The 26,259-nt window shown below is 40.2% G+C and overlaps 2 protein-coding genes across 8 annotated transcripts in view; one reads left to right on the forward strand and one right to left on the reverse strand.

Moving 5' to 3' along the window:
• The window catches only part of CCNE1 (cyclin E1), a 29,618-nt gene extending 21,463 nt beyond the window's left edge, over positions 1–8,155 (reverse strand). For 2 of the 6 annotated variants that reach the window (XM_044067311.1, XR_006364255.1), the window contains exons 1-6: positions 8,027–8,147; positions 7,236–7,289; positions 7,026–7,107; positions 6,867–6,929; positions 2,190–2,359; positions 1,968–2,103 (exon numbers count right to left, since the gene is read on the reverse strand). In XM_044067311.1, coding sequence (XP_043923246.1) covers positions 1,968–2,103; positions 2,190–2,359; positions 6,867–6,929; positions 7,026–7,107; positions 7,236–7,289; positions 8,027–8,079 — 558 coding nt within the window. In that variant the 5' untranslated portion in view covers positions 8,080–8,147. Of the gene's footprint in view, positions 1–1,967; positions 2,104–2,189; positions 2,360–6,866; positions 6,930–7,025; positions 7,108–7,235; positions 7,290–7,453; positions 7,556–7,725; positions 7,850–8,026 lie in introns of those variants that run through there. The other 4 variants (XM_044067315.1, XM_044067312.1, XM_044067313.1 and 1 more) reach the window with 4 other exon arrangements.
• LOC122798405 (uncharacterized protein F13E9.13, mitochondrial-like) overlaps positions 7,776–26,259 on the forward strand; it is a 472,524-nt gene continuing 454,040 nt past the window's right edge. The window contains exons 1-2 of one of the 2 annotated variants that reach the window (XM_044067318.1): positions 7,776–7,861; positions 24,063–24,145. In XM_044067318.1, the coding sequence (XP_043923253.1) occupies positions 24,137–24,145 (9 nt within the window). In that variant the 5' untranslated portion in view covers positions 7,776–7,861; positions 24,063–24,136. Of the gene's footprint in view, positions 7,862–8,242; positions 8,656–24,062; positions 24,146–26,259 lie in introns of those variants that run through there. The other variant, XM_044067316.1, reaches the window with a different exon arrangement.

The following is a 26,259-nucleotide window of genomic DNA, read 5'->3' on the forward strand; positions in this document are numbered from 1 at the left end:
TATGCACTCAGACTTACTGGTTTACTTTGACCAAAACCTACGCATCATCCCCCCTTCCACATACCATGCAGGTAACAAGGGCCAGATGTCAGATAGCAGTGACCCCTTCCACATACCATGCAGGTAACAAGGGCCAGATGTCAGATAGCAGTGAGACCCAAACATGCAGAAAGTTTCTCCTGAGTAAGTTTTCCACAGAAGGCCAAACATACATCAGGAAAAGTATCCAAGTCAAACCTCCACGTGATTATATTTTTGATCGCTCAACCAATTCCTAGTACAGTCTCTTCTCTTAGAGAGAGCAGAACTCATTAGTACTTAACACCTGCACCTTTACTCCCTTGGAGATAGGAAATTTGAGGAGGAAAACATGTGGGTTTGGGCCCAATTTCTTCCAATTGTAATGGTCCATCAGCAACTGAAGCAGCTGCATTTTTCACAGGACATGCACTATAAACAAGGGCCAACCAAGTCCCCCCCACACACACCATGCCTTACGGCAAATACCTCAGAAAGACAGCTTTCTAAAGTTGGGAGACTGGTTGAAGCTCATTATGGGCATATCTTGACTACATATATCAACACATAAAAGAATCTTTGCAGACGTTTCTCACCAAAGAATACAGGGAACAAACAAAACAAGATTGCTCAAAGCCCTCTTTATACTCTCGCCTCCTAGACTGAGAGATAATCTATATCTGGCATACAAGGCACCCCTGGACCCCATTCTGATGAACTTTTGCACATCCTTAAACTCAGCATCAGAACTGCTACAATTTTCCCAAGAAACAGTACATGGCTAGACAGATATGATCTCAGAGAATTCCCTCTCTGGAACCATCGATACAACCCCACCTATGTGAAACAAAGTCCCTCCATGATCTTATTTAAGTGCAACTTGGACCATTAGATGGAAATCGAAATATTCACCCCTGGTCTGGATCTACATCACTAATGAACAAGAGGCAGTCAGTAAATTAATCACCCCCTATAAAAAAAAAAAAAAAAAAAAACTAAACAAAATTGTGTCATATCTGGGCTGCATGGGTAGGCTTAGAGGCTCTTGTGGTCACTGGTCCAGTGTACACCTATGACCCTACATCTGTATAGCTGCCCCCCCCCCCCCCCGGGCATGAGAGATTGGTTGTGAAATGCGCAACCACCCCAAGGCAGACATTTTACATTACACCCAGCTCCATACCTTAGGGGGGCAAAGCTCATAGGACAACCCAAATGATCCTACTCTTCAATAGTCATGTCAGTCTTGAAGAGCCACTCATAGTATAGAAGTCAGCAGCAGACACAAGCTTGCCCACCTGGGAAGTGGGGTTGCGTGGTTCCTGCTGGCCATTGGAAGTAGAAATTTATTTCCTGTGAAGAGGCATATGGCTGAGATGTTGGCATGTGGATTGTTACTGGAAGAAAACCTTCAAAACAAAACACAGAATCCAGACAAAAGTTAGACCGCTAAACATATGGCTACTTGCATAAAAGATATATATGCACATGTATCAAAACATACACCAGGCTACATAAACTTCACTCAGATGGAAGTACATCATACACAGACAGCTGCTGCTATCCCTCATTTAACTAGGCAAGTAGAGAAACTATTTCTTGGCTTTTCTTTCACAACCACACAGCCATTTATAGTGGTTTGTACAATGGGATGTGGGAGAAGGCAGTCCCCAGAGAAAATGCACATAAACACACAGGAGCAAAACTCCAGAGAAGAACCACACCAGAAAACAAATTCTCGCTCTCCAATGCTACATTGCATACGCACACACAGATATGCTACCACCACCTGGAGATTTGTAGAGCTCACGTATCAAGCAGCTTCAGTTTCTACATAAGTTATGAAAAATTAAGGGTTCAGTTTCAAACTATATAAAGGTGAATCTAAATGCTGAAATAGCTACACCAAAAAACATCCCCCAGAACCACAATATTTTAGTAGTACCTACCTCCATTAGCCAGTCAAGAAGGATTGCCCTCATTTTGGGTTGTAAAAGGGGATGCTTCTGCATAAAATATTTATCTCTTGGATAATTTTGTTCCTTAGAAAGCATATTATTCCAAACATCCTCTTGGTTTGCCCAGCTGTAAATAAAAGTTAAAATAAAAATAAATCTTAACTTTCTTAATATGCACAAGTGTCAACGCTACTATGATGGAGAATAGATTACCCCAATATATACAGTGGCGACGATCTAGTAGGAGTAAAGAACGTGCAAAGTGTCACATCTGCAGTGGATTGAAGTGTTACATCTGCACTAGACTGACTTGAATCTGATTCAGCATCAGGGGTGGGAATTGATCTGTATGGACTTGTACTTTTCCAAGTGGTCCTCCAAGTCTACAAGAAATACAACAGAACACAAGTTTACAAAACAAGTGTGGCCATAATTCCCATATTAACCAGCAAGTTGCTACAGAGCAATGGAAGACCTTTATTGTTTCTTCAGCCATACCAAAGACTATGTAGCCATGAATATACATGCAATGCAACATCAAACCTTAAGTGAATTCATAAGAGGACTCCACAAAGGTTCCAATATTTCACATTCCAGCAAGGTATTCTCCACCTGGAATACATACACAAAGCCACAAAAGTGACAGGAAAGTAAATGGTAACCACCCTCCCCACTTTCCCAATACCACACACTCACATGAACAGCCAATACAGTTCAACCTTGGTCCAGAATCTATAGCAAAACTTTAGTATGCCAGGTGACTACATATTTTCTGCTAAACAGGACAGTTAGGGCAAAGTCACCACTACATCCCCCCAGCTCCAAAATTTGGTGAATGAAAGGCTCAGTTAGTAGCAGAACCCCTATACCAATATACGGAATGATTTATCAACGACTATTTTATTTACAGAAGTGCTGTATGTATTTTTTAAATGATCTTAGGCAACTTTTAGAGTAATAAACAGTCCTGGCAGTGATTCAATGATAGTTTGGCTGTTGTCACCACCTTCATCCAAGAGATTTATACTTCTAGAATTATTTCAAGCTATTGGATGGGGGCAGGAGGGGGCTGTCTAAACATTCAACTTCAGTATAATGTTGTGCCAGATCACACAATGAACACAGCACAAATCCATTACTGAAGTTCAAAAATAGGACACCAAGTTTCTTCTGCCTGAAAGCAAAAGAACCATTTGACATATCTGATATGCAAGCTAGAAGCCCAATCACATCCAGTATTTTAAATAAGCAGGTTTATTTCAAAATGAATATGGTTATAAGCAACAGGCTCCGTCTTCTGGACTCAGGATACCCAAACTACTACTGTTCTGGTGGAACCTCTTGGAAGTCCATGATACAGGTTGGACACCTCTTGCCCAAGATTTTTTTCCTGTGTAGGATAGGACATTAGGAAATGGCAGGAAAAGCAGAAGTGGAAGAGAATTTTGTACCCTTTGTGTATTTATCCACCCAGCCATGGTGATTACTGAACAGACAGCCCCAAATGCCTTCAGATCAGGACAGTTTGGAAAGTCTCAGCATTGCTTCAGAGAAACCAGTTTCCTTGGTTCTAGAGAATCTTTGTCTTTAGGCATTAAAGAATGAAAAGTAAAAGCTGACCTTGTCCCAGCTGCCTGTTTAGGTTTGGTCTGTGTGACAAGCAGAACCACGGTTAGCCTAGGAGTCTGCATGTTCAGGTAAGCCTAATGCTAAACACCCACAGCAATGACCAGCTTTGTCGTCATCCTCCATACACTGCGTTGCTTAGACTATGGACCAAGAACAGTCTTCCATCAAAGCAGAGCAATAAATAGGGAGGGGCAAAGGGGCAGCTGCCCCCAGTGCTAGTTGGCAGAGAGCAACAAGTTATGAAGTTGCAAGACTATCTTGTTTTCAAATGCATCTGGAGTCATGATTTGAAGCTCATTGTGCAATTGGTAGCAGCAGTTGCAAACAAGCAGCTTGCAACACATTTTACACGAATATAAAATAGCTTTTAATGTAGTTATAGAGGGGCACCAATTCCTGAACTGCACAATGTCTTAGTAACAATCATATGGTTCTGCATCAAGGTCACCTTTATTTAGTCAGTAAAATACATTAGGCAGAAGCAAGTATGCTGGAAAATGGTAGCTGCAGATCCAGAGACTCCCGTCACCACAGCAGCATTACAATGTACATAACAGCACAGGTTATGTTCTTGAACTGGGAGAAGGGTCAACCAACTAAACCTCTCAGTCAAGCTGGGATTAAGAACAGAAATACAAATAAGAATCCAGACATTAGTTTTACAAAAACTACAACTGCAGCCTTTGGCAAGTCATCTGTAACAAATGTACTAAGAAGCCTGACAGTTTTTAAATCTTTCAAGCAATCCAAATACCTGCATCCATTAGTCCTCCTCTACTTGTTATGAGGAGGACAGAACTTATTAGAATAGGAAAGAAAGCCCATGATATACAACATGAGAACAGAAGGATTAAGTTTAATGTTATGCAAGTTGATCTCCTTCAGACATTTATACTACATTCTACCAAAACATCTATACCCCTTGCTCTATAAAACTAGAGCCAATGGTATTTTTTGAAAGCCAACTCAAAAAGACGCAGCCACCACATTAAAAATATTGATTAAACCTGAGCTTTAAAAAAGTGTCAAAGCAGGAGTATTAAAACTATAACCATTACAGTTGTCCAACCAGAAAACCCCAACATGCCAGAGTGTGAACGAGAACTGTGAAATCTTCCGAGCTGCTATAGAGCTGTTAATTAGTATGAAGGTTAAGCTTTCTTGAGCAGGGGATCACAGTGGATTTCAGTCACTGGTGATGGGAGGTAACCCCTCATATCTTTTCTGTGTGCAAGACCATAAAATTAGACCTGGAACAAAAAAAATTTGATACAGTAAGGCACCTCCCAACCAACTCTACCGTCTACCACACAGTGTAAAACTAAACTGTCAGCATATATCGGTGAGCTGAAAAACAAGTCAGGAACAAGTTAACAGTAACTGCGTACTGTACGGTTAACTAAGAACTCATTACAACTTTTTACCTCCCATCATGATTTCTAGACCTACAGCATAAGTGGCAGCTTATAAACCAGACCAAGCTGATTCTACATGCATTGAAGCACACTAAAGTTACTATAAAACAAAAATTCAGGAAATTAAGCAAACGCCTGAAATAAGGAGCCCTATTCCTTCCTTCAGGTTTACTGCAAAGCAAAAGAATTACTCCTGGTTGCGCGGGATTGTTAGCCACCCAGACTCCATATGTACATGTCCATTAGTTCATGTTTGTCAGAGATGCCCAACAACCCAGTTAAATCTAATCTGGAGTATCCTCCTTCCCCTTCAAAAGCATAAGAAAATAAAAGGTATGTACACAGCTGAGAGCAGCTCAAGAAATTGCATTGAAAGAGTAGCCCCACACATTTACTTAACTTCAAACTGACAACATTGTTTGGTTAGATACAAACTTAAGGACAGAAGAGTTATTTATGCTCTGCCAGAATCCTAACCATGGAGCATGCTACACAACCCTAAAGTCTACGTCATTACAAAAGGTTTTACCTGGTTACTAGTGGGTTTACACACAAGGAAACGTCAGGAAGTTACTCCTCAGTGCTGTTTTGCACCATGTTTTATCAACAAGGACAATTGCTTCAGTTCTTTCAATGGCCAGCTACATCAAAACAAATTTAAAAGTGCTCGTAGTATACATGCATGCAAGATTCTGTGCAGATATTCCTCTGATACACAGAGGGTCCAGGACAAGACTACTATCTGCAAGCTTAGCGCTTTATATTGTGTAGAACTTCTTCATACTGCAAAACTACTACCAGTTGAAAGCCACAACTATAAAGAGAATGGTCAGTGTTTTTGAAGAAGTCCTCTTAATCATAGATGGGCTAACCCATCCTGTAAAAACTACCAGCTCAGCATTTACTCACCAAGATTGTGAGGGAGTCTGTAGTAGAAAGAAGCAAGTTTTTTCATACTGATTCCAACCCCCTCTTTCTCTATGCCTGGTCAGAGTTAAACAGCATTGGGGAAGGAGGGTGGCTATAATTCTGAGGCCAGTTACTGTGATTCTTCAAGCTCAAGCCCCTCATATGGGGGGGGGGGGTTTACAGTTACCCAGGAGTGTCACCATTAGATGAACTTGTAGAATACACCCTTATAAAGCAAGGGAGAGAATAAACCTTCCCATGAACATATTCCCTGCACAAATACATAGTACTACTCTCAAACCTTGAATTAAAATGTACAGCTGAGGTATTAAGATACAAGTAGTTCCCTGTAGGGAACCACATTAACATATACACCTTCCCCCCAAACATGACAGCGAGCCTCTACCCCATCCACTTTTAAGCTACTTTTTTTTTCAGGGCAAACAGCACAACTGCAACCAAGTAACTGTAGGTCACAATCACCAATCACTGCCACAGGCAGACGCAATGCTCCTTTAACACCGTCGCCACTTTTGAGATCCTTCACCACAGAATTCATGTATTTTTTCTGAAGGAGATAAAAACTGACAAGCATGACCCGATTTTTGAAGTCTCAATTTTGTTAGAAACACTTGCTACATTTTAAACAGCTTTTGCAGCCACTTGCAAAACAAGTTTACCAGGTATTACATCTTGCACTGCACTGACATATACTAATACAATTACACACATCTTTACATTACATTTGCACCAGAGTTCCAATAGCAGAAGTGACAAGACCACAGATTAAATTTAAAAAAATTCATATAGATTAACAATTTCACAAACTACATTGGTAAATGCCTGGCATAGTTTCATGGCACTGCCAACCTTCAATCCTAGAACACAATCTCAAATGATGGGGCACAGCAGGTTATGAACTTCTAACCAGGCCTACCTCACTATGTCTTTTCTTTGTCAGCTGTAATTCTACAATCTCCTCGTCTGGATCCTGGAGATACTGTAAGAAATTACAAATAATTCATAAATAATTATAAGTTATACAACGAACATAACTTATAAAGCATACAAGCCATATACATACACTTTCACTTACATTAGCAACGTCTGCCTTTCTTTTTCTGGCACCAACAGTACCTTCAACTAAGTTTGTTCGACTTCGGGCGTTTGTTCCATCCCTAGATTGATAAAAAGGAAAATAAAACAGAAACAACTGCAATAAATAAAGTACTCCCGAGCATCAGAAAGCCACGGCCTACTGACCACATCTACCCAGAAACATACATAAGAAAGTTAAAACTGTTACCCATTTTTCAGCATTCTTACAGCTGTCAATAAGGGCTCTTCAATAGTTTTTAGTCTAAAGAAAAATGAACACAAACACAGAATTAATGAGGAATATTTACAATTCTGCCTTGCTTCCCCAACCCCCATCTAAACGCCCAGAAAGCAAAGAGCGCGGAGATTGAGATGGGGGGCGCCTCATTTTTACATATTAAAAAATCATTCAAAACTATAACATACCACAAAAATACTATTTTCAAAAACGTCACAGAACAGACTTTATACTTGTTAAGTTCGGCGTTTTACAGATTCCAATATCACAACTTTCCTTCACGTTTTATCCCGACAACACAACGCGCTTCTCCGAAAATGGCCGAATACTGGGCGCCCTCCCCGCGCGCGTTTTGGCACTAATTATCACTCTTAATTCAAGATAGGGGTCTAACGAGACCATAAAAAGGATCATACATATTCACATTATTTGTCTTTTCAGGATAAAGAGACATCATTACCTAATATTAAACAAAGCCAAAGAGTGTGATGCTATAGAACAAGCTTGGGTCCAGAATGCTATCTTAATGGATTCTAAAACATCGGATCTGTACTGACTTTTCCCAGATTAAAGGCAGCTCATCGTTGGGAGGGATGGTGAGATATTTTATTCTTCCTAATGCACATTCTGAACAATACAAACGACTATTAGGTTCACGAGCTGGCGCGTTCTTCTGAGCTTATAAAGCAGCTGCCCCCGTGCGGAAAGGGAAAGCTTGCGCGGTAGCGGGACATTTAAACAGTAAGACTTGAGCTTCTTACCTAATCTCTACCCTTTTATAGGTTCCACAAGATGCCCATTTTCTAATAACCATTTGTGACTACAAACTGCCATACAACTTTAATACTCCTACTCCAAACACATACTGTCAGGATGCTTTTAGGCTCAGGGAGCAGAGCCGGTGCATCTTGCTTCCGGGTGGATGGGCGGAGAAGGGGCGGGGATGACGGTAGGAAGTGAGGAAAAGCAGCATGGCCAGGAAAGCAAAATGTAAACAATAGTCACGAGTATTTGTTTCTTGGGGTAGGCTGAAGTTCAGATAGCCAAGTAATAGTACGCAGCAAAGGCTGGTTATAGCAGGAGTGATATGTTATTGACAGCTGCAGTTTTAGTGACTACATCTTCAGACCGTGCACTTTATAGCATTAGGCAGCTGTGCTGAATGCTTGACTACTAAAATTCTCGGGATTTCTGTTGCCACGAGGTCAGATTTTATGTCCACCAAGTACACATCTGCTGTCAAAACTATTTAAGATTAACTTTCTTAGACGTTACTTTGTAAATCGAATGTCACGTTGCTGATGGTGGAATTAGAAAATGAGATTTTTGCAACTTTTTGGACGGCTGAAATCGGTTGTAATTGGCATGGTCCATGTTAAAGCTCTTCCAGGTATACAGTTTGTCATTTTATGTATACATTTTTCAGTTTTTGTATCGTGTTTGTCCGTGTTTATTATTATGATGTCAACGAGTTGAGAAAATAAAAGTAAAGATCAAAACTGATTTACAGCAGGCAGAGAGATCTTTGTCAACTTTGCCCTCGTGACAGTTGCGGAATGGTCTCTTCGTTATCAATCTACATAACTTGTGTCTGCTATTTAGCAAAGGGTGAATGTTCAGTAGGGTGCTGAGTAATGTGACTCATGCTAGTTAAGATATTCACAATGAAATCCGTTCGACACAAAGATGTACATTCAGATACTACTTTTAAGTAACAGATAATTATACAGGATAGTGCAGTTGGTCCCGCCGTTTATTTTAACATTATGCGCATATTTATAAGTCAGTTAATGTACTCCATGTATTTCTTGCATGTTTGAAACCTCAAACGTAATTTGGTGCAGGACACAATGAAACTACCACCACCCCCCATGTATACATATGTATATGTGTTAGGGTTGCCACCTTTCTAAATGCCCAAAGTGGGACATTTGTGCTACAAACATCAGATTTTGCAGGGCAAAACATACCCACGGCCAGTACAAAGGACAGAACTTCAGTTTTTTGCCCGAATAAAAGTTTATTCTTGTAGCATTTTAGTTCCATATTCTGTTTCTTATAACATTTAGGTGTTTCAAATACAGAACAACTGTTTTATGCAACTATTACATAAAATATAGAAAATAATTTTGTCCTAAAATCTCAGGACATTTGCCATTTTTTCACATTTTTTGCAGGACACAACTGCCCAAAGAGGGACTGTCCCTCGCAAACTGGGACAGGTGGTAACCCTAATATGTGTGTGTGTGTCTAAACTTTGGTAGTATTTTTTGTTATGTGGTTTATTTATTGATTAGTTAAAGGGGAGGTGGGCTGGTCTAAAGACCTTTTTCAGCCTCCACCCCGGAGATGGAATACATAAAGGAGAACATACAACAAAAGTTTTAAGACAGGTAACTTGCACACACAATTTTCAATTAAATATACTGTAATACAATATGTGCAGTTTCATTTGGCATAGAAGTAGTAATTAATATATTCAAATATAGATTAAAAGCAGGTTTGTGTTGGCATCCCAGATAATGATAGATTAGCCAGTGTCTCAGAAGCATTTGTTAAGTGATTTCTTCTTTGATGTGATGTCTTTTTAAAGTCTTGGAGGAATTCTTTAGACTTAATTTCAGATAGGAACTTGTTCCAAAATGCTGTACCTATTCTGTAGAATGCCTTCCCCCCATTATATTCTTGAAAGGTGGTCTGCTTAGCATGATGGTGATGTCTTGTGTGTTTCTTAAGGTACATCCTGGTTCTCTGAGTGCCAGTTTTCTTCCCAAGGTGGGTGGATAATAGCCTAGTTTTAATTTTTGAATGTCATAATGCTTAGTAGTAGGGTTATTCTTTCGGTCATAGGTAGCCACTCTTCACTTGTAAAATGTTGCATTGATAGCTGCATGTGTTGACTAGTAATGCAAATCTATGTATTTTGTTTACTGTAGTCTGTAGATTTTGTGTACTCTGGGCAGAGTGCAGTGTCAGAAGATGGAGTCCATATTCCAATTTGAGCAGAAGAATATCCTTGGCTATGGTTGTTTGTGCGGTACAAGAGAGTAGATGAGTGATTTTTATTTTTAAGAAATATTTTAGTTGAGAGAGAACTTTGACTGTTAAGTCAGTGTATGCACATAAGCTTAGAGACTGATCAAGGGTTAATCCTAGTTGCTTGTATTAATTGAAATGCAGATATTCATTTATTGATGTTTGCTTACTGGGAAAGTCTGAGCACAGGTACCCCTTTTCAGTGTAGTCCCTGGGAGAAAAGCTCCAAGGTAACAAATTTTACTGCAATCAAAGTTTGCAATAACATTATAATGCAATTTCACTGACTAAATAGCATAGTAGTCAGTATAGTAAAATTTTATGATATTCACAAAGAATGTAAAAGCATTGTATTAAAAATGTATAGATAGAAGAGTGAGTTGTTTTGTTGTCATAAATAATGATATCAGATAGTTGTTGGCACTCATGAGGCAATGCAAATAACATAATGTTAATTTTTTTAGGCTTTTCCACTAGCTTATCTGTGGCCTGTTGGTATAGCCTAGAAAAGGATTTGCAGTTTTAGAATTGATTTGTTTGCAATGAGAGACAATATCATGTGCACATATGGTGACATCTAGAGATGATGACTTCTCTAAGAAGTCATTAATGAAGAGAAAGAAGAGCAGGTGACTTAATACTGATCCCTGTGGTGCACCTGAATGAAAGGTCCCTTAATATGAAATATGTTTATTATCAAAGAGCTGGAATGTCTTGTCTTTGAGGTAACTTTGGAGCCAACTGATTTACATTTTCTCCAAAGTTAATCTTTGCTAATTTTGATAATGGTAGGCTGTGAGTGACAGTTTCAAATGCTCTGCATATGTGTACAAATATCCCAACAGTAAATAGACCAGAGTTAATATGGCTATACATTGAATTGTTACCAATAGTAATGATGTGTTTGTGCTAGAAGCATTTCTGAAATCGTGTTTTCTGCCTGACAGGGAGTCCATGTGTATATGTTTGAGAAGTGTGTATAGAATTTTTTCAGGTATTTGTGCAAGTGAGCATAGAGTACAGAGTGATCTAAATTATTTAACAGATTTGGGTTTGAGAACTTTGGGATGGGGATGACGACGGAATGTTACCATTAGTGAAATGTGGATTAAAAGATCTAGAATGCATATATTTATTTACTTTTTAAACTAGGTAAGTGAACTGTTCTGTAAACTCCTTTCAGCCACAAACCAGGCCAAAAAGGCTAAGAAAACAAAGAAAACCTAATTTGAATTTACAACAAATCATAATTATTTGTCAATACACCTAACATATTTTAGTTGTATATGTACAGTAAAATAATACAGTTAAAGGAGATCTTATTGGACACTGCAATAAAAATATGTGCAAAGTACATTTATGCCAGAAAGTTCAGAGATTCCGTGGTATAGGTCATTCCATTGTTGGAGATCTAGTGGAATAAGTGACATTGTCTGTATTTTTTGTAAAATAGTACATAGAAGCCATGAAAATAACTGGCAATTAGAAATTGTTGATAAGTGATTAAAGTCAGTGGCACTAAACATAATATTTTCAGAATGTACTGTATACCATATTCCTTCAGAACAAGAAGATATGGTCCTAAACTCCAAGAGATACAAGTTAGTAAAATTATAATCTTGGGAGTGATGTAACTACTGAAATAGTGACAACTCAGTATCTGATAAATATGTTCAAATATGGCCTATGTGAATCAAACTAGTTTGGATCAAATAGGGAAAACATTTGGAAATAACACTGTCTTGGATATCTTATGGGCAGATCAGGGATCATTTTTTTGCTTTTCAACCTTGTTTACACTGTCTAAAGTTAACACGCATCATGATACCATCAACTTTAACCTAAGAGTAAAATCACACCTGATCATAAATAAAGTATCCTTCTTAGATTTTATCAGTGAAAACTGTATGATATACTAAAGGAAGAAGTCTGTGATACTACACGCAGTGACCCAAGTTAGTGTGTTCATGGTACTGTCAGTGAGTTTTACAAAGCTAGTAACTCTTGAAATAGGAACATATACTGTTAAGATACAAATATAGAAATAACTCAATAACAACAATAAACTTTTGGTAAGATGGCAAATCTAATAAGATTTCTGAAAAAAGGAATAATATTTACATGTGAAGTATAACTTTACTCATATAAACAAATATGCTATTAAGTAAAACATAGGAACTGCTTTCTTTAACTGCTTTCTTTCCTCATTTAATCTTCCAAATCTGTCTAAAAGCTTAGTTTGGTATCAGAGGTAGAAAACAATACTAAAGCATTATTTAATTACAGTCAGAAAATCAGAAGGGAAAAGTATGGATATAATATATTACCAGTAAACAGTGATTGGACAGTGCAGTGGTGTAATGGTTAGCACTGTTGCCTCACAGCAAGAGGTTCTCCGGTTCAATTCTCAGATGGGGTACCATCTGTACAGTGTCTGCATGTCTTCCCTGCATTCGTGTGGGTTTCCTCTGAGTTTCCTCCCACATTCCAAAGACGTGCAGTAGATGGCTTGGACACTCTAAAATTGGCCATAGGTGCGAGTGTGTGGTGCACCCTCTGAGGAGGGTTGGGCCTTGGGCTAGCAGTCCAACCCCATAAAAACCCGTACCTGCTACAGAAACGAGTGCTGAAGGGTGCTTGTTGTCCGATGTGCTGTATGTATGGGAGTGAATTCAGAATCCAGGAAACAGTGATTATCCTGCTGCAGTGCGTAGCAAATTAATTTATAGAAAAAAATTGTGCAGACTTCACAAAAATTTCAAGAGAATTGGGGACAAAGGGAGTTGCCTCCTATGTGGCTGCAGTTTTGAGAAGGATTGCGTTGCTTCTGACACTGTATGCTGTCCAGTTGATGAGTACAACAGAGACTGTTTGGATGCAGTGCATCATCCATGAGGTCTGTATTCAGACTGAACTTTCCAGAAAGCAAGTAAATCACATGACATTCAAATTCCTGTGTCTATCTCATTAGCAAAGATCTGTGTTCCCTACCCTATAGGTAGATGTTAAGCTTCCACTTGTGTGCTGTGAGAAATGTATGAAATGAATATTGAAATGCAGTTGAGCTGTAAGTCTTCCTCTGATTTTTAGACCCATCACTTTTTGATAGTACACAGCATTACTCGTAGGGCTCCCTTTGAGAAGTTGATAACCTGTTGACAGCAAATGGAATGAGGTAAAATTCATCAGACAACATTCCTTTCAGAGCTGCAGGAGATGCCACAAAAATGCATATTGTCTGGGGAACAAGTCTTGCAACTTCCTCTTGGGTATTTTCCCCATACATCCCCCTTGGATACATCTAATGCCACCTTTGCACAACGGTGGGAAAAAGAGAACACCCAGTAAGGTTGAAAAAAATACTTTGGGTACTGCAGTTTACACTACATCAGATAGATACAGAAATATATGGGGACTGTTCTACTCTGAGTTGGAATCCATAAAACTGTATTCCTTGTGATACAGTTTGTTGAATTGTAGATTTTGTGTGTGTGTGTGTGTGTGTGTGTGTGTGTGTGTGCATGTATGTATCTATATTTTTATTAGGGCCATATTGTATCTGCTAACTCTTCATATGACTTCTGTTGAATTAGACAGGACTACATTTTTTAATTGACATACTCATTTGCTTGGATGGATACCAGCTTTGAATTCTTTTTTTTTTTTTAGTTCATTCTGTTTTGGTCCTATTGACTAACCAAAGGACTTCTGCTTTGCATCTTCAGACAGAATGTAGACAATAAGTTCATTTTGGCTCAGGTGCTGGACTTTTTTTTTTATAAAGATCATGTTGAATTTATTAAGTAGATCAGGTGATTGATGCCATTTGTCTTCTCAAGAACCTGAGAGGCCGATTGCTTCTTATCTTATTGTTTGCTGCTGGACAGACTTTTGACTTCATTTAATGGGATTTATGCATGGTGTTACAAGGTTTCAAAGGTCCTTCATTGGACTAGAATTAGTGTCTGGGGTGTACTACAAGTTACTAGAACTCTCTCATCCAGGATTCCTGATAAAATAAACAGTAGTCCTGGATTCTTTGTATACAATATTTTTGCACTCCTACGATTAGACTGCTCTGTGAAAGTCCTCATTAGTCCATGATAAAGCCAATAGAAAGCATCATATGCCAATATTGTTATACTGATTATGCTAGATCTGGACAGTTTCATTCAATCAAATAGCAAAAACCCAACATTTTGCTCTTGATTGTGCTAAATCTGGACAGTTTTCATCCCAGCAAATGCTATATCCCCATAACACCTGATGCAGTTGAGGTATTGCATGGTGTTACATTTTTATTCAAGTTAGACCCTCAGCACTAAACACACACATGTCCTGTTTGTGGAATGTAACCCAGTAGCTAATGAGTCCTTTTTTTTTTTTAATTCCATTTAAGGTTGAGAGTAGAGTCGTGTAATGTATATTATTTAAAAAATGAGTTTTAATAAAGTTGTATTGACGATGGAACTTTTGGGAGTCAAATGAAGACATGCATTTTTTTCCTTTTGTAAAGGAAGACATTTTGAAACTTCTAGAGTGCACTGTGATATTTTATAGGATTTTATGTAAAAAAATATTAATTTGAGAAAGGAGGTCTTTTTTGGCTTCCTACCAGGGTGTTAATCATAAGAATTCTTAATTTCAAACTCTTCCATGTTAAATCTAAAGTTGAAGGAGAATCTGTTTTGGGTATGGAAGGAGGGTAGACTTAAATGAAAGAAAGTATTACCCTGATTTTGACGTGGTATTGCCAAAAAAAAAAAATAAAAAAAAAAGCAATTGCTATATATCAGAAAGGGGAAACTGATGTGGCATTGAATAGTTATTTTGTTCACATGGGACTATAACAATTAGTGTTCAGCCACTTTTGGATAACACAGGGTGCAGTCCAAGGACATTTAAATTTGAGACAGACACAGGACTGCAGCTGACCAGAAACCATTTTGATACTGACTTGATTTAACAGATTTGGATTCTGCTGGAGGGAGACACTGAAAGTGTGTTACTATACGTAAATATAAAGTCTACTGGATATAATTAAAAGACCCAAATGCCAACCACAGAACATCAACAACATAAATCTTGATAGGCTACTAAGCATATGCTGGGCAATAATCTCAGTGCATGCAAAACTAACATTAAAATAAAACAAACAAACATCTTTTCACCCCTGTATTCCCACACCCCCTGCTAATTATATATACTAACTCCAAGACTGCACAGTATTGGGGAAAGGGCATATTCCCCAACTCCAAGAACTGTGCAGTCTCATACACCTTGTCGACAGTCTGCTTAGTCGACCAATTTTTTTTTGATTAAACAATGTTGACTAAAACATTATTCAATTAAGTTCAAGCTTCCCATATTTATATGTATGTGTAATATTTTACTACATGATTCATGAGAGTAATGTGGTGGTGTCAGGCGATATTTGCCCAATATTCAAGGCTACTTAATGATTAAGGATTACTTAAGTGATTCTGTTTTGGTAACATTAGAATTCTACTATGTATGTTGTGCTCTGGAATAATTATTTATTTCTTGATAAAAACATAGTCTGGCATGATGTGCTATTAATTGGAACACTCAGCTTAGTTTGCACATTCTTGCCTACATGCATTGTAAACCCTTTTACTTCAGCATGAAACTTTGTTAAACTGGACCAGCTCATTCTTACCCCCACTAGAAGAAGCAACATCCTTGACCTGGTTATTATTAACGTGGGCAACCATTTATCTACACCAGTAGTGAATTCCTTCCTGGTTAGATCCGACAACAAACTAATCCTCATAGAAATCCACATCTCACCCACCCCTCCGCAAAGGTAACCACCATGAACAACTCCTCCAAAGCTGACTTTGGCCTCCTAAAAACAGAGGTGGCTAACTTCACGGCACCTATGTCAATGGAAAATAGATGCATGACTGCCGAATCATATACCTATGCACTGTACGGACACTTACATAAATGCATGGAACTAGCCATACCCAACAGAACCAAGACTCTCTCCTCCAAAAAAAGGAAGCCAATCTGGTGGTCCCCTGACATTAATAAACTCTACAACAGAAGGAAGAAACTGTTGCAAAAAAAGGTGAAGTCCCAAGACTGGAAAAACTCCCTTATTCGCCTCAACAAAAAGTTGAGATCCTTCATCAAAACTTCTAAAGCCAGCTATGAAGGCAGAATTGTGACGGACATTAAAAACAACCACAAAGCCTTCTATAGTCGTTATATCAAGAATTTCCATGGCAATACCCAGGTTTGCTGTGAGTTACTGCACAATGGTACCTCCTATACTGAGCCAGCAGATATTGCCAACATACTGACCAACAGATTCAGTGCTAACTTTATCCCTCTCTCCCTCCCTAAAGGACCAATCACAATATCTGAGGAATGCCAGGCACCCAGTATTACTGCAGCACAGGGTAAAGCTGCATTGTCCAAGGCCAAGAGTACAGCTTCCATGGGACCCAACAATATACCTGGATGTGTTCTGCATGAACTACAAAGTGAACTGGCACCACATCTGTGTGCCCTGTTCAATCACAGCCTCACCTTCAGGCTTTGTCCCTACCAAATGGAACACTGCTACAGTCATCCCTCTCCATAAAGGGGGAGCGACTGCAGACCCTGGGAATTATCGCCTCATTAGCCTGACGAGTCTGATATGTAAGGCTATGGAGAGCATCATCATGGGGCCTAATTAACAAGGATATAGGGAATTTCCAAACTCTAGATACCATGCAATTTGGTTTTATGAAAGGTAGATCATGCCTGCTCAATGTGGTTGACTGACTTCTTTGAGTCAGTTACCAGAGCTGTGGATGAGAGCAAGGCAGTTCATACAGCCTACCTCGAACTGGCCAAGGCCTTTGATACCATTCCCCACTTAGGAATTACTCAGGAATTATTGATAAACTCACCAAACTAGGCATCAACCCCTGTATCACTAGGTGGGTTGCAAATTGGCTGACAGAACCCACGGTGGGTTGCAAATTGGCTGACAGAACCCACAGTGTGAAAGCAGAGAACTGCAAGTCAGACTAATGACCCGTCACAAGTGGAGTCTCACAGGGATTGGTCCTGGGTCCTCTCCTGTTTGGTATCTACTTCTCAGAAGTCCAGGCCAACACGGAGGGCTTAACAAGTTCACAGCCAACTGCAAGCTGGGAGCCATTATTAACTCCCCAAGTGATGTAGATATCCTACAGAAAGGCCTCACTGAGACCAATGACTGGTGTTGAAACCATGGCCTTAAGCTTAATCCAAAAAATGCGCCATCATCCCCTTTGGGAAAAACTCAGTTCTCAGTTCCCACTAATTACCACACAGATGGGAGTGTTAAAAGAGATCTGGGGACACAGATTGACATCAACCTCTCCTTTGACCACCACATTGCCACTGTGGTCAGAAAGTCCTTCTATGTGGCACATTTCATTACCAAGGGTTTTGCAACCAGGAAGTAAGAGGTCATCATCTCTGTCTACTCTTCCCTCAGTAGGGCAGTCATAGAGTATAAGGCCCCATTTGGCATGTATCTTACTAGACACATTTAACAGCTGGAAAGGCCACAAAAGTACCTCATGAAGAGGATCCTAGGCCTTAAACACATGTCCTACATGGACAGACTAAAAAAAAAACTCCAGCTATACACTGTCTCATATCGTCTACTAATAGGCGATCTCTGCTTGACTTACAAAGCCATGTCTGACCCAGCTCTGTTAGAAATGCTACATCTAAAGAAATCCCAGTCCCTCCTCACCACATGCTCCAGAGACCTCAACCTCATTACCACAATCAACAGAATATGCTGGAGGGACAGGTTCATAACCCAGAGATTGCCCATGCTCTGGAATAGACTTCCCATACATGTCAAGCAGAGCATCTCATTGGCCCTCTTCAAGAGAACTCTTGAGTGGATGGGAACTAACGTCGGGCGGCACAATGCCAGGGCACTTTTATGGGCTAGGTTTGTAAAGGCTCCACAGCCATTAGCCTAGTACACACCTATGAACTGTTAGAACACCAACAGGTAATAGAGTTATTTTGAGACCTCTGCCTTAAGATTTGTGCATTTTCTGTCTTGTACCAAAGTAAGTTCTGTAATCTGTTCTTAGCTGCTTTTAACAAAGCTTATCCCTGTTTTTTTGGGGGTATATTTGGCTCCTCCATAACTGATCACCTGCTTCCAATGCCTGTCCTTTTTAATCGGGTGTAATTAATCAGACTTCCTTCATAGTGACACAGACTTCCTTCCCCTGGATTATCTCCAGCAGTGATCAGAGACAGTGGGATGATCAAGACCCCATGATGTTGCATCATACTGCTGCTGAGGGAGTGTTTTTGACCTTGAGGCCTACCTCCCATGTTTTGACCTATGTCCAAGCTCTTGGTGTGCAATAGGCCATACCATCTGCATCATGCAACCCCTGTGTCAGCAACATACCCTACACATTCCATAGCTCCACCAGGGAGCAACCACAGATGTGTGGCCAAGCATAGACCTTGTCCTTGACCCTCCCACCAGAATGGTTGGTGTGAAATAAAATGCTCAATCCATCCCCTTGTCCATCTCCTTCAACATCTGAACCACTAATTAAACTTGGGTCATCTAGTTCTCAGTCAGGACATTATTCTTCTGCACCATAGGACCAGCATATATTTATTTGAATTTAATCATGGTGTAATTTTTTTTCTCTATTTATGAACTGATGCATTTTAGAAGTACTTGTGTCCCTTAAGACGTCCTTGAAAAGGTGACTGACAGTTTTGTTTCCCAAGACCATAGATTAGTACTAAGCTAACTGCCCTTTATGGGTCATTTTAAGCCCAGCTAATTACCTCATGTGAGAATCAAACCCTGCACCTTGTGTTTGTAAGGTAAATACCTTAACCATTATGCCATCTTCCTAAGCAATGAGTGGTGTCATCTGGTTTTGAAGTATGTGGAAAGAGATCATCTTAAACTTAATTGGTAGCCTTTTGTATGCCTGAGGAGAGTGGATGAGACTATAAAAGGAAATGTACAGCTTTAGTGGTATGTTTCATGTAGTTCAAGAGCAGATTCATCATCTTCTTTCGGCTGTTCCCGTTAGGGGTCGCCACAGCGGATTACCTGTTTCCATTTCTTCCTGTCCTCTGCATCTTGCTCTGTCACACCAACCACCTGCATGTCCTCTCTCACCACATCCATAAACCTTATCTTAGGCCTTCCTCTTTTCCTGTTACCTGGTAGCTTCATCCTTAGCATCTTTTTCCCAATATACTCAGCATCCCTCCTCAGCACATGTCCAAACCAACGTAATCTTGCCTTTCTGGCTTTGTCTCCAAACCTTCCAACTTGGGCTGACCCTCTAATATACTTATTCCTAATCCTGTCCACCCTCATCACACCCAGTGCAAATCCTAACATCTTTAACTCTGCCACATCCAGCTCAAACTCCTGCCTTTTTGTCAGTGTCACCGTCTCCAACCCGTATAACATAGCTGGTCTCACTACCCTCTTGTAGACCTTCCCTTTCACTCTTACAGGTACTTGTCTGTCACAAATCACTCCTGACACTCTTCTCCACCCACTCCATCCTGCCTGTACCCTCTTCCACACTCACCGTTACTCTGAACTATTGACCCCAAGTATTTAAACTCATCCACCTTCGCCACCTCTACTCCTTGCATCCTCACCATTCCTCTATCCTTCCTGTCATTCGCACACATATATTCTTAGTCCTGCTGACCTTCATTCCTCTTCTCTCTAGAGCATATCTCCATCTCTCCAGGGTCTCCTCCACCTGTTCCCTACTCTCACTACAGATCACAGTGTAATCTGCAGACATCATAGTCCACAGGGACTCCTTGTCTGTCAACCTGTCCATCACCATTGCAAATATGAAAGGGCTCAGAGCTGATCCTTGATGTAACCACACCTACACCTTAAACTCATCTGTCACTCCCGCAGCAGACCTCACCGCTGTCCCACTACCCTCGTACATATCCTGTACCACTCTTACATACTTCTCTGACATTCCTGACTTCCTCATACAATACCACAACTCCTCTCTAGGTACCCTGTCATATGCTTTCTCTAAGTCTACAAAAACACAATGCATCTCCTTCTGACATTCTCTGTACTTCTCCATCAGCACTCTCGGAGCAAACATCACATCTGTAGTGCTCTTTCCCGGTATGAAACCATACTACTGATCACTAATCATCACGTCCCTTCTTAACCTAGCTTCCACTACTCTTTCCCATAACTTAATGCTGTGACTGATCAATTTAATCCGTCTGTGGTTACTACAACTCTGCACATCACCCTTATTCTTAAAAATCGGTACCAAAACACTTTTTCTCCATTCTTCAGGCATCCTCTCACTTTCCAAGATTTCATTAAACAATCTGGAAACTGTCGCCCCATAAGCCTGACTAGCTTGGTCTGCAAAGCTATGGAAAGGATCATCATGGACCTCATAAATAAAGATATTGGGGACCTACAAACACTGGATCCTACCCAGTTCAGCTTTAAGGGCAGATCCTGCCTCTTAAACTTGGTTGATTTCTTTGAAACAGTCACCAAGGCCATTGACGAGGGGAAGGTGGTCCACACAGCCTACCTGGACCTCGCAAAAGCCTTCGATACAATACCCCACTCGGGCATTATAGATAAGCTCACTAGCTTAAATATAAACCCCTATGTCACTAGATGGATTGCAAATTGGCTCAAGGACAGAACCCACATGGTTAGAATTGCTGGAGCCATGTCAGACTCCAAACCAGTTACAAGTGGTGTCCCACAAGGCTCAGTCCTGGGACCTCTCTTGTTCGGTATATATTTCTCAGAGGTACAGGCCAACACGGAAGGACTGTGGCTGACCAAGTTCGCAGATGACTGCAAACTGGGCACCATAATCGACTCTCCAGCCGACACAAGCATCCTCCAAAAGGGCCTCATAGAAACAGACAACTGGTGCCAGAGCCATGGCCTCAAGCTAAATGCCAAAAGTGTATAGTCATCCCCTTTGGCAAAACAAAGTGCCACAAATTACCACATAGGTGGTAATCCATTAAGTACAGAAGAAGTAATTAGGGACCTGGGGACCCAAGTTGATAGCAGTCTCTCATTTGACAACCACGTGGCCAAAGTGGTTAGAAAAACATTTTATATAGCCCACCTAATCATGAAGGGATTCACATCTAGATCAGGGACGCCATCGTGCCTCTTTACTCATCCCTCATCAGGCCCATAATTGAGTACAATGCCCCTTTTGGGATGTACCTTACCAGACACCTGCAGCAACTGGAAAGACCCCAAAAGTACCTCACCAAGAAGATCAAAGGGCTCAAACAGATGCCATATGCTGCCCGGTTAAAGAAACTCCAGCTCTACTCAGTGGCATACCGCCTGTTCAGAGGCGATCTGTGCCTGACGTATAAAGCCATGTCCAACCCGGAATTAATGGACTTGCTGCACCTCAGAAAATCCAAATCTCATCGAGCTACGCGCTCGAGAGACTTGAACCTCAGCACTGAAATAAATAGGACATGCTGGAGGGACAGATTCATAACCCAGAGGCTCCCTTCACTCTGGAATAAAATCCCAGTCCAGGTTAGGCAGAGTCCCTCATTGACTCTCTTCAAGAGGAATCTTGATGAGTGGATGGGAGATCGTAGGTTTACCCCGGGTATCACTTCTGTGTCACTGTTAGACAGAGGCACAGTATACTAACCTCGAAAAAGGGCATAGCAAAATAAATTTAAAATGGGTGGTGAAAGCCAAACACATTCTGGCTAGGCTTATAAATGCCCTAGGGCAGATAGCCTAGTATGAACCTATGATTAAAAACTCCACTGCCATTTCACCTAAACACCTCCATGCTTCCACAGGTATGTCATCTGGGCCAACAGCCTTTCCATTCTTCATCCTCTTCATAGCTATCCTTACTTCCTCCTTGCTAATCCATTGTACTTTGATTCACTATCCCTACATCATCCAACCTTCTCTCCCTCTCATTCTCTTCATTCATCATCCCCTAATAGTACTCTTTCCATCTCCTCAACACACTCTCCTCGCTTGTGAGTATGTTTCCCTCATTATCCTTTATCACCTTTACCTGCTGCACATCTCTCCTAGCTCGATCCCTCTGTCTAGCCAATTGGTACAGGTCCTTTTTTCCCTCCTTAGTGTCTAACCTTTCATACAACTCTTCATATGCCTTATCCTTAGCCTTCTCCACCTCTCTCTTTGCCATGCACCTCATCTCCTTATGTCTACTTTCTTCATCTCTCTGACAATCCCACTTCTTTGCCAACCTCTTTCTCTGTATACTCTCCTGTACTTCCTCATTCCACCACCATGTCTCATTGTCATCCTTCCTCTGTCCAGATGTCATACCAGGCACCTTTCTAACCATCTCCATTACTAGCTCTGCTGTAGTTACCCAGCTATTTGGTAACTCTTCACTGACATACAGTGCCTGTCTTAACTCATCCCTGAACTTCACCTCACAATTACCCTTTTTCAATTTCCACCATTTGATCCTTGTTGCTGCCCTCACACTCCTCCTTCTCCTCTTGATCACCAGCATCATTCTACAAACCACCATCCTATGCTGCCGAACTATGCTTTCCCCGGTCACCACTTTACAGTCTCCAATCTCCTTCAAACTGGCCCTCCTACATAAGATGTAATCCACCTGTGTGCATCTTCCTCCACTCTTGTATGTCACCCTATGCTCCTCCCTCTTGTTAAAATACGTATTCACCAAGCAGATTGCTGTGTTGATCTTGCTGCTATATATGGTTCGGTGTGAGAATACATTAAAAAGAACAAAGTCTGTCCTTTGTGGGAAATGATCAAGTATTCATTTTTAATTCTTTCTTATGGTGGGGATGTGGGGGGATTTGGCATTGAATCTGCTTATGACTTTCCATGAAGCAGGCATGTAATATGAAAATGTTAGTTATTCAGTTTTGTGAGGATAAGAATATTGGTCTGCCACTGCGATTTGAGTTGCACAGTAACAGTACTGTAGTGGTGAAACAGTAGGTACACGAAGTCTGTGAACTGCAACTGCTTCACACACATTTGTCAGCCTTCAAATTTCATTTCCCATGGCTATAAGGCACTTCAGAGTTCTGTGACATGTTTTCTGAAAGGGGAGCTGCAAGGACGTATTTTACAGTTCTGTTTTCTAAAACAGTAGTTTTTGTGGAGGAGGCTAAAAAGCAAATCACACATCAGATTCTTCCTCGTACTTTGCCACTTTTCTGATTAATTGTGCTTTATTTCTGTTTCAAAACTTGATCTACTGTTAAAAAAGGTCCCAGCTTTTAAACCAAACTGTGTGAAGTTCTACTGTTGAAGTTCAGGATGATCTTTAAGAAGTATCTTATTCTTTGGCAGTTGTTACATTAGCATTTTTAAAAGAAATCATGTTGAAAAATATTTTTTTTCCTGTAGTTTAGAAGCTTACCTAAACTAATAAAGGATGTTGCATATCACATGGGAACCACACTGAAGAATTTCGGGTTAGAAATGTGACATGTGGTAACTGTGCTTTTTTGGCTGTCTCTCTGACATGTTAAGTGTGTCATTGTTGCAAATAGAGTTGCAGTAAACTATGGGAAGACAGGGCCACTCTACTTGGCTCTGGAATACTGTAACATACTACTTCTGTTTATGGCTATTTTATCATCTTGAAAATATTTCACAGAGGTCCATGTGAACTGTAATGAACTGAAACTGTCTTGTTTTTCCTACAGGAACACCATTAAATAAGTTGCCAGTAGACAAAATAGCTGAAGAAGCTTGCCTTGAAGCTGAAGTCTACAGATGCATGGGAATAGTAAGTAGCTTTTATGTGCACAATAAGTCATAGTTAAGTCTTTTCTATTCTTGGTGATAGAAATATGGCTGTGAAGGATCAGTTCTAGAATGTTATGGCTGCAAGACAGTGGAGACTTGGGTTTTGTCCCAAAGTTCCATTCAGTCAATCATGTCTTCTTGTGCTGTTATCCTCTGGTCTATATCATATGAGCGAATAGGAAAAAACCGCGAACGCTGACAATCTCGAAAGTACCGGACCTTGAACTTGCTATTGTGGGGGGCTTCACCCCCCCCCCGCTAAATATATATTCCAACTCCGAGATCGCACTGCAGTGAGGAAAGGGCAAATATTCCATTCTTCACTGTACTGTGATCTCAGGAAAAAGCACTTCGAGGTCCGGTACTTTCAAGATTATGAGCATTCACGGTTTTTCATATTCGCTCATATGATATAGACCCATTACTCTGACCTGTAGGACTGCCCTAAACTGTGTCTAACTCCCCTATCTGGAACCTGACAACCCAGATTGACTTTGCTACATGATATTTTGGTGAATTTGATTCCTGTTTTCTGATTGTTTATAATTCAGGTTCAGATGTACTAAATAACTTATGTGACTATATTAAAAGATTGCTAGACAAAAACTGAAAAACACTTCTAAGCTTTCAGTTTTATCTTTAAAAGGTGGTTATTGATGGACACTAAATAATATTCCTTTCAAATGCCTACACTTTGGCTCTAAAAAGTCTAAGTATTTGGGAAGCTTAGAAACACTATGGCTGGGATTTGAAAACGCCTGTCATGAAGGAGAAGCCTCAGCACAGCAGTTTTCTCCCTCACGGTAAGCCTTTGTGCTTCTTCCTTTTCCTAAACATTCCACCTCCAAATCTTATCTCCTTTACACTATTTGATACTTCAGTTACAGAGGGTTTAGATGTTTGGCTCCATTTTCCACTAATTACTTTTTTGGTGGCTAATACCTTTAAACTTAGTAAGGCCTTACAATAGCTGGACAATTTAAATTCTTTATTCCAGCCCAAGAGAGTCATTTCATTTACTACAACCATTTACTTCCCCAGCATTTCTGCCAAAGTACTCTAGGGATTTTTTAAAAATATGCGATCTCATTGCATTCTCAAAAAAATTCCCAGTTAACCTCACTTTCCATCACACAATCCAGTATTTGCTATCTGCCTGAGGAAAAATTCTCTGAAGTCTACTTTGGGGGTATAACAATATCCATGCAAATACTTACAAGCAGAAATTCTCAAACCTCTGGGCTTTTAATGCATACTTGGGATATATATAGATGTCCTTCTGTTGTTCCTTTTTAAATTGCCTTTCCATTCTCTCTTCCCATTTTTTCTAACCTCCTCTAGTTGATTTTTATAGTTATTTTGCAATATTTTATATGCCTTGATTATCCCCCTTTTAGCAACAGATTCTGTTCTGCACTCTACTAAGAATTCTAACTGAAGTGATCTCTTACTTAACACTCCCATATACTCTTCTCCTTGCCTATACTCTGTTATTAATCCTTGGTGCAGAGGGCAGTCTGTAACCTGCAGTCCAGACTTGTGTTTGGTGTCATCTCACTCTATTACCTCTCTCTGTCTCTGTCTCTCTCTCTCGCTGTTTACTCCCAATACCTTAGCTTCTTTGCTAATTGTCTCTCTCTCTCTCTCTCTCTCTCTCGCTATTTACTCCCAATACCTTAGCTTCTTTGCTAATTGTCTCCAGTAAATTCCAACCCCCTTTTGCTTATTTTCTCTACCTGTATTTACAGTTATCCGTATTGATAAAATCTCATTTTTTATTTTGTTGTTGGCTTAGTTCAAGGTATACTTTAACAGCAATACTGAATATTGTATTCATATTCTCCTTCTCCTGAAGGACCTACATCCAAAATTCTCTATTTCCTCTTAACTCCCGCACAACTTTTCATCATCCCCTCCACTTTGAAGGTGTTTGCTTGTGAGGGGCAGAGACATGGGTTATGGGTTACCTTCTTCTTATGTTATGTATGTGAACTCAGTCTGTGTAGCTCTAAAGTATCCCTTGAAATCAGATAATCCAAAACGTCTTTGTTCTATGGGGAGAATCGGCTTATCCCTCCCAAATATGTTCCCCAA

The sequence above is a fragment of the Protopterus annectens genome, chromosome 3.part1, assembly GCF_019279795.1.
Source record: "Protopterus annectens isolate FY-2018-M chromosome 3.part1, PAN1.0, whole genome shotgun sequence".
In the NCBI taxonomy this organism is placed as follows: domain Eukaryota; kingdom Metazoa; phylum Chordata; order Ceratodontiformes; family Protopteridae; genus Protopterus; species Protopterus annectens.